Source organism: Anarrhichthys ocellatus, unplaced genomic scaffold (genome assembly GCF_004355925.1).
Source record: "Anarrhichthys ocellatus isolate YVR2014 unplaced genomic scaffold, GSC_Weel_1.0 scaffold24, whole genome shotgun sequence".
Classification (NCBI taxonomy): Eukaryota; Metazoa; Chordata; class Actinopteri; order Perciformes; family Anarhichadidae; genus Anarrhichthys; species Anarrhichthys ocellatus.
Window position 1 is genome coordinate 902,658 of NW_022280054.1, and position 9,187 is coordinate 911,844.

At 43.1% G+C, this 9,187-nt stretch overlaps 1 protein-coding gene across 1 annotated transcript in view; it reads right to left on the reverse strand.

Annotated features, from left to right (window-relative positions):
* Nucleotides 1-400: 400 nt before the first annotated feature.
* sh2b2 (SH2B adaptor protein 2) overlaps nucleotides 401-9,187 on the reverse strand; it is a 19,416-nt gene continuing 10,629 nt past the window's right edge. Inside the window, exons 3-9 of the mRNA XM_031861059.1 lie at nucleotides 6,225-6,326; nucleotides 5,923-6,014; nucleotides 5,493-5,593; nucleotides 5,226-5,387; nucleotides 4,907-5,109; nucleotides 4,003-4,177; nucleotides 401-3,007 (exon numbers count right to left, since the gene is read on the reverse strand). Of these exons, the coding sequence (XP_031716919.1) occupies nucleotides 2,673-3,007; nucleotides 4,003-4,177; nucleotides 4,907-5,109; nucleotides 5,226-5,387; nucleotides 5,493-5,593; nucleotides 5,923-6,014; nucleotides 6,225-6,326 (1,170 nt within the window). The 3' untranslated portion in view covers nucleotides 401-2,672. The remainder of the gene's footprint in view (nucleotides 3,008-4,002; nucleotides 4,178-4,906; nucleotides 5,110-5,225; nucleotides 5,388-5,492; nucleotides 5,594-5,922; nucleotides 6,015-6,224; nucleotides 6,327-9,187) is intronic.

A 9,187-nucleotide genomic window follows, 5' to 3' on the forward strand; every position in this document is an offset into this window, starting at 1 on the left:
ATTGCCTGAAGCTGCTACACATTAGAAACATCAAGAAGTATTTGAGCCTTTAAACTGACTGAAGTGGTCGAAGCAAGTGAAACTAGGATCTTTGGATCTGGTTCATGAGCTGTCACACATTTATGAACTGGCACTGAATATATAACAACTCAAAGTGTGTTCACATAGCGACCTAATTATGGAACCGAGGCAGTTTTATCTAATATGAACCGAAACAAAAAAAAAGACCAGATGACGTGACACTTCTGTTCTTAATACAGATGAATAAATATAGGTGAGACAAATTATCTCTACAGAGCGGTTCCCTAAAATTAAATAGCCAACTTAATCAGATTACTTTGAGCCTTTAACACCCAGATTGTGACATCTATAAGTTAATAACTGCAGAAAATGCACAATAGTTTGTTCACATTTTATTCACAGAAATATAAAGTAGTATGTCAAGTACATCACTTTGTACAAAATTGCACAGACTCTTCAAAACGCAGTCAGACAACAGAAAGTTTAGCTTTAAGAAGTGTTAAGAAAATAAAAGGGAGGCATGAGCAATCTGTGATATGGGCTCTTGCAACACACGGGTTCCACTGAGGCTGTTTCATCAAGAAGAATCGATCAATTGTACATAAATAACACTCGATAGGAAAAATGTAATTTACAGTTTATTTATGGTTTAGGAATAAATGTTTCAAAAATAGGATTCAAATTGGCACATGAACTGCTCCGTCCGCTCCTCGACTGACACTGAAATTTCACCTTTAAAGCTAAATGGCCACACTTGAAGAGACAGACGTTGACTCTTGATATGTTTATTCCAACTTAACAATAGTGTTGCATATGTCTAAAATACAGTATGCTTTTCTGTTCATATTTTCAGGTGTGCCTACCACGCTTTAAAGTAAAGGTTTGACATTTTGGGAAGAAGACTTATGAGAAGGATGATACCTGTACAGTAAATGTGAATCTACAGCTAGCAGCCTGCTAATTTAGCTTAGCACAAAGACAACTCAGACAAAAATGATAAAATCCTCCTACTAGCATATCTAAAGCTCATTAATAAGCATGCTGCCTCCCTGAACCGTCTCCCACACAGTGGAGGAGACGGTCCCTCTGTTTCCAGTCTTTGTGCTAAGATAAGCTAACCATCTGCTAGCAGTAGAGCATCATATTTATTACAGACATGTGAGTGGTATTGATTTTTCTAAATTAATTCTGGGCAAGGAAGTGAATAGGTGTATTTCCGAAAATGTCCAACTATGACTTGGTGATGTGATGTTTTTGTTTTGAATCATCAATTAATTACAAAGCTTAAACTCAGCACTCTGTCAGCAAAAAGTAAAGCAGCAATGTCACATCTTCTCATTCAAGCATGGCCATCGAGTTCCCTTTAGCTCACTGCCTGTTCCGTTCCAGTCCACACCAGGCCGCACAAACGGTGCACAATACTGCCACCTTTCTACAAAGAAACAAGTCCCCAGTCCCTCCGATAGCCTTAATGCTGGATTTGGTTTACTAATATCTTCAAGGCATTACTTCAAAGTGAACTATAGCAACAGCATATCTAATCTACAGGTTATTGATATGATAAGCTTGAATACAGAACCAGCACCAGAAGGAGGGACCTCGAAAACCACGTTTTAGAAACATTACTGTAGCACACCGATCATTGAAAAATATTTGGACTCTATTACACCACCACACACTCATAGAAATAGTCTGGTATGACAGCAAAATGGGAGCCACTCTGCCATGTTCATACAGACTGAACTTGTGTTGTTCGTCTTCCATTTCAACACTTTTACACTGATTTCTAACACAACATAACATGTGTGTTACAGTCACCAATAAAACTGTGAGAACGAAACCATTTCAGTACGCAAAGATATGCATGTTCAGTGTGTTTTAAGCAGAAAATGACGGTAAAGTAATCCCCTGCATTCACTTGTTGGGCCTTTGTGATTATGCGAGGTGTTAACACCACCCTCCTTGTCAGTCCATTCTAGTCCAAGGTAATTGTCAGGCACTAAGACCCTTTAGGCTGTACACCGTTAAAGAAAAACATCTCTGAGCTAACACTAACACACCCATGATTGCTGTGCCGATGTTAAAGCAGAATTTGTAGGGAAACCCTGCAAGGGCAGTTAGGATATCCGGGACAGACTCAAAGCAGCTTTACAAACATTAATAGGATGCTCTCGGGAGCTCAGAGAATCTCTGAGGGGAGGGACTGTTTCTTCAGGGTCATTTCAAACTCTCAATCGTTCAGCGGGGTGGTGACACAGGCTCTGCTCCCAGGGAACTGTGGGTAAGGGTGAACAGGAAGTGGTCAGAAGAGATGAATCGAAGCCATATGACTCCACTGGACGACTTCCTCTTGTTTTCTCCGCCCACTCATCTTCCCCACATGTCCGTTTCTTACTGAGGCCTTCTCTGCTCACTCGCATTCTCAACAACTGAGTTTGAAACGAAGCTGCAGGGCCTGATGGATTTATCAGCGTGGACGCACTGCTCGCCATGATCTCACCCCCCTTCTCATATAAGAGAAACAGGAAACTGCCTTGAAAGAAAAACAAACAAACTAAATAATGGGCGTTCCAGTGATTTGGACCGTTTTTTTTTTATCATTAGCAGAGCGTCACATGTCACCTCCAATACTGAACCCTGCCCCGGGCCGCTCAGTAGAAAGAGTACTGGTTCTCCACTGCCCGAGCCCTGCGAGTCCCGTCAGCGTCGTGGTAGTCGTCAGATCCGCCACTAGAGGCCTCCAGCAGGCGCTCAGAGCTGTTGCTCCGGCTCTGTAACCCTCCTCCTACTCCTCCTCCAGTACCTGGGTCACTGCGGGAGAGTGAGGGAAGAGCGGTGGGTGAGGAGGAGGTGCTGGAGGAGAGCGGGGCATCAGGAGGGGGACCTGCAGGCGCTGTGATCCCAGGAGGGTGGAGAGCTGGCTGGGCTGAATCTGTCCAGCAGCCTGCATCCCTGGGTGGGGTGAGAACTGGAGGCACAGTCACATCTGTAGCAGGTTGTGGGGAAGAAGAAAGAAATAGAAGACAGAATTGATTAATCCGTGCTGCTAATAATTGTTGGTTTACACCTGAGAGCAAAAGGCTCCGTCAGAGAGCAGCAGGTAAATAGAGACAGCGCGGGCCTCCATTAATATGCTTTCTGTTGGTTGGCAATAACACCGACAACACTGGTACCAAAGACTCGCCTGACCAGTGTATCAGTGAAGCTTTTCACGTCCTGAATCAAGCCCTCACTCTATGTAACTATGTGTATGGGAGTGAGTGCATGAGCGTGTGTAGGTCCAGCGTTGGAGGAAACAGAGGGCCTCTTTGTGACCACCAGGGTGGGTTGGGGCCGGAGTCTCGGCCTGCATGCAAAACTCCTGCGGTATAATCGCCCCCTCACTCGCCTGTACAGGAGGGCATTCATCCCATGCCAGGAGAGCAGAGGGCAGGAGCAGTGTTAGTACAGCTAATGTCTTTGGAAGTTTCTTATTGCCCTCCACTACGCTTTGGTTTTGAGGAACAATTGTCAAGTTGACTTTTTCTTTAAAACATGTATAATTAGTTTGTGTTTATGTAAAATATGACTATTAGATCATTATCATATCTTTTAAAATCTTAAAATTGATATTGGCCTAAAAATTTAATTTCTATAGTTCTATTAATATTGAATTATCTTTAGTAATCAGACGGCAGACAAAACGCATTAAAATAAAATAAAACACCTATATTGTGTGTTTTCAGGGACCTTAAGTTAAGTCTGAATGGTTTGACCTTTCCAGCACACCTGATATTAATGAAGCACTAATTAAGCATCTAATCAGGATATAACAAATTGTGGAGTAATGCACCTTTATGTACAAATATTAGGCCTTTACATGTTAAAAAGAACAACTTTACAGTGTCTTGACATCAACTGATCAACTCTCCAGGAGTCGTGACTGGTTTTAAGCTTGTGTAAGATGGTGTATGAGCAGTTGTACTTCACGTTGTTGTGTACCTGTGGTGGAGCTTCGCTGCACTTGTACATAGGAGCGTAGTGTGATGTCAGCAGAGCCTCCAGACTCGAGGGGGATCGGGTGGGCGTGGAAGTGTCGCAACATGTCCGACACGGTGTGGAACCACAAGTGGTGGACGTGGCACTGCCCGTTCTCGTTCACTGACAAACGCAGATGCTGGGAGAAGGAAGGGAAGGAGGGGGAGATAGGACATTAATGTCGGGGAGAAAAGTTTGTGATTCAAAGGAATTAAGAGGGAGCGAAAGGTGGTAAGAGAGAGGGTAGGGAAATAAAAAGACACAGTGAACGCCTGAAACAGACAGAGGTCAGGACATTATCTGAAAGGCGTCTCGCTGTGGGAGCAGAGCGACAGAATGCAGAAGGCTGACACCAGAGGAAGAGGCGGCAGCTGACACTTCCTCGACACTGCCAGCTAGCAGGATGTGATGTGCAGGGATCGCGTTACATAAGAGAACACAAAATGTTGACATTACTGCATCTTTTCCAGGGCCTGGATAACTAGGTATGCCGTGAGCTGCAGTGGCTGCAACCCAAAATGTCGTTAGAACAAGCGTGAGTGAAATAAACTGCAGTTGGGAGGAGAGATAAATGTATCCTAAATTAAGATAATTCATGATTTAAAGAACACTAAATTTATCAATGACAGTTGTTTTAAGTCTGTTATCAAGTGAAACAAAAAACATTTTCCTGGTTTTAGCTTCTCAAATCGATTTTATTTCATATCACTTTAAACTCAGTACATTTGTTTTGTTTTTTTACATTTTATAAACTAAAGTGAACACATAAACCGAATACAACTGTCAAAACATTTACAAAAAACAAAACTAATAGTTGCACCCCTATGACGTATAATAATAGGGTTTCTCCTCGCTTTAATCGTCTCACCTTAGCTTTGCCCTGAAAGTTGAAGGTGAGGACGTACTCGCCCGGCCGCGTCTCGCTCTGACGAATCACAAAGAGCCCGTGGCTTCTGGCCCCGCCCGCAAGCACCAACTGAGCCGCACGCACGCGGGACAGTGTACCATGGAACCATGGGTAACTTGCCAGGCTGGCATCGCCATCTGACTCTTTCGCTCCTTCACTGCCGCCTGAGTCAAAACAATTCAATGTTTTCTGTAATCTTCTTTTCTTTAGTGTTTTTGAGTGTTGGTATATGCTTTGATATTACTTGTCTGCAGAGAAAAGTAGATGTTTGTGTTGTTACCTGCAGAGGAGTTGGAGCCCTGGGCCTCTGGGGACTGCAGGAAGCGCTCTAAAGGCATGTGGGATGGGTGCTGGGTGAAGGGGGGTTCCCTGCAACGGACTGAGGGGGCGCTGTAATGCTCTGCTGCGGTAGGACACGGCCTCTCCGGAGCACGATACACACCTAAACACATTGTTTTTTTTGTATTTTAACAAATTCATGTGGATCAAAAGAATTAAATGGTACAAAGCAGGTGCTGCAGAAAAACTGAGAAGAGTCTTTGCTCACCCTCAGACAGCAGCTCACAGCTGCAAGAGGCCACCATGGAGCAGTCTTTGGAGGCCTGACCATGAGGACACGACGCCAGCTCGATGTCATCACCGCTGTCACTGCACACAAGCAGGCCAGTCAGGAGAACCGCAAGAGCATATACACACGCACATGTGTGTGCAAACAAACATCGCAGAGTCCTAACACACATCCAAATCCTACAAACAAGAACACAAATAATCTTTCTGTTTATGTCCTGAGCTGCACCGACCCAGGAAGCTGAGGAAGAATATCAGTGGTGCAAGCTCGCCCATGTTTGTGCTAAAGCAACCTGTCAAAAACTCCACTAATTTGATGATTAATGACTGTGTGTGTTTCCCCTTTCCCTCTCACTCCATCCCTCTCTTCTCTCAATCAGCCAACAGCAAATATTTATCTGGTGGTTTACCCCGGGTCCATGCAGTCCTGGATGTCAGCAACCCAGGAGTTTTTCTGCAGCGAGTCGATGGTTTCCAGGATGTACTCTCCCCCATTTTCCACCTGTGGAAGCAGCCAAACACTGCGATCACACACTGCGCTCCATTCAAAGGACCACATCAGGGCACAGAGCAGGACAAATCCAATCTTAACTCAGCAAGGGCATGAGGGGCGAGCTCATAGTACAACAACCTATTTTTGTATAGAATCATATCTATAACTGAGGCAGGTACACTTGTGTTAATGTGGTCGTAAAACGGTTACAGTTTCTACCTTAAGAACAAAAGTGTTGTCCTTGTCAGGCATCTCCAGCGGCATGGTGGTCCTCACCTCCACGATGGCTGACAGAGGGATGCTCACTTTGGGCTTTGAGGACTGAAAGGAACAGGCAAACATATACAGAAGAAAAGGTCACATTTTAACTGTAAAAAACTACAGCATTTCTGCTGCTACTGTATGTTTATTTTGAATCCGATGAAACCACAACCTTGATCGCTTATTAAGTCATAGAATTTAAATTTAATCAAGACAGACTTACACTTTATATGGGTTTTAAGGCGTCACACACTAAACATGTTGGGAGCCAAAGCTTTAAATGATGTTAGACAACAATGTGCTGCCTCTGCCTGCATATCACAGTGGACCGAGAAAAAATGTAATACGGTAAACAAAATCTTTTAAAGGCCTGCTCAACAAAACTAAACAACATGTGCATCACTCCCTGTGTGGTACTGTAATTTTCCACATGTGTAATATCCCCCCAAAGCATAATATGTAATTATTAATGGTCCAAAGTTAAATGAAATCCTTCATTACATCCTGTAGGAGGCAACTGCAACACTTCTAAAAACTACTAAAAGTAGAAAATGTATAAACTACTAACTCGAGCTTTTAATTAGTGGTACAGGTTTAAATAGTTCCACTTCCCCCTCTGTCTTTAGTGTGACACACACCCAACTTCTCCAGAGCTTCAAACAATAATTAAGGGGCAACATGCAGTCTGAATCTATGTTACAACATATAACAGCAATGACCTGCATCCCCTGCCTTAAATAACTCTTTCAAATAAAAATGATGCATTACAACATTAAAAGAGTATGGAAGAGTTTACAAAAAATTGCACAATGTGCACAAATTACTCCACGGCTGAGTTTTTTATGCCGTCTCTTATTTCTCACTGCGTCTCTTCTCAGCGATTATTCCTGCTGACTGACTGTAACAAACATGACAACAGTTTACAAGAAAACATCCTGGACTCAATTTGCCCTCTGCAGAGAGTTGGATCCAGACTATAATCTTAACATATCCAGTGAGTGTGTTTGAGGTGGTGAGCTGTGTCTGTTTGTGTGTGTGTGTGTGTGTGTGTGTGTGTGTGTGTGTGTGTGTGTGTGTGTGTGTCAGGAGAGGCAGAGCGAGAAGGAGGCTGACTGATGGTCTGGCAGAGGCTTATCCGCTGATCTGTCTGGAGCAACACTGTTCTCATCTCTATCTTGCCTGTGCAGTTGGCTGCCATCCACACCCACAATTCCTTTCTCTGGATCAGATGTCAAAAACCACTTCCTGTATTAAACCATTTGACCATTTCCTGTACCGCTCTACTGCGGACAGCACAAGCCCGATCTCAGTGGGAACTGTCTGTTGAAATGTTAAGATGGTGTGAACCAGTTTTAACCAGCCAATGACTGTATGTGCTCCACCACACAGCTCTAACTGCCTAACAGGGAATAATCGTGTAGTTAGTGTGGTCAGTCTTTCTTCGCTGTGCTGTGGGGTTTTTGACGGTTAATCCACCAAAATGTATAATATAAGAAATGAAATAACAGATTTTACTAACAGATTTTGATTATGTTGTTTTATGCAAGTTTTGAGGTATTTGTTTTGAGTTGTTGTGGCAAATTTGTTAGAAAACAGTTTCCTGTAAAAACACTGAGCAGACACACTTATTAGCATTAATGTCATGTTTCGTGTCACCTGATGAACGTAAATCCAATATTCGCACACTCTCCTTTAAGGTCTGTTTTTGGTCTCTTATGTGTCTCTTTAGCTGCTAAATGCTACATTATATTTCCCCAGCTAGTCTCCAACTCTGTCTGTGCTGAACAGGTAGTGTACAGTTTTATGAGCTTTTCCAAAAGGGATCCATAAACAGTAAAGTTGGGGGGCATAAAACCCAAACAATGAGCTGAAACACACAATAAAGTTAATAATTGTCTATGAGTTTGTCACTGCAAGCGGGCCCTCGAACATTCCACGTATCATTTGATTTATTGTTAATATGAAAATATTGATTAGTGCAGCTTTAAATCAAAATTTTTAATTTAAAGGTGGAAATCTTAGGAATGGATATCTCACAACCTGGACAAATAAAAAAACAAACTAACTGCATAGAAGCCCTGAGAGGCAAGGTGAAAACATTAGAGTGGGTCGTCTCGAGGCCTTCTGCTGTGTCATAATGCAGACAGTTATTTTAATTTATTTATTATACTAGATTGATATATTAGCGCGCTGCAGTGTGCTGCCACACCGAGCAGCCGGCAGATTGATGGCTCTGACAGGGACTGAACCACGGCCAGTCAGCCAGGAGTGAGATTTTATGAGTCAGTTTATCTTTCCGACACTGTCGACTCCGCACTGTTATGATTTGTAAGACCCGAATAAGAGTGAGTGATAAAACAAGCCAGAGTGTCTGCAGGGCAGGCCTGTCGAGATGTCCGTGTTTAATTAATGTGTCACTTCAGCTGCAACCATTGCTCTAAAGTTTCTCCTAATCTCAGCTGATAATAATTTTCCCACGTGTAGAAGTTAATAGAACATCACAGATTAAACTGCTGAAGCATATTAAGTTATATGTTCCCCCACGGCTCTCTCTGAGTATGGCAGAGCTTTTGATTGACTCAGAAAAACTATTTTTAGTTTGTCACTGCAGAGAGTTTGCCAAAGACGAGGAGCAAATCAATATTTATTTTTTGCACATGAAAGGGAATATTTGCAATCTGCTGCCTCTTACAGAAATCAATGTAACAGCTTCCTCTCTCTCTCTCTCTCTGTCTCTCGCTCTCTCTGTCTCTCTCTCTCTGTCTGTCTCTCTGTCTCTCTCTCTGTCTGTCTCTCTGTCTGTCTCTGTCTCTCTGTCTGTCTCTCTCTCTCTCTCTCTCTATCTCTGTCTGTCTCTCTCTGTCTCTCTGTCTGTCTCTCTCTCTCTCTCTCTCTCTCTCTCTCTCTCTCTCTCTCTCTCT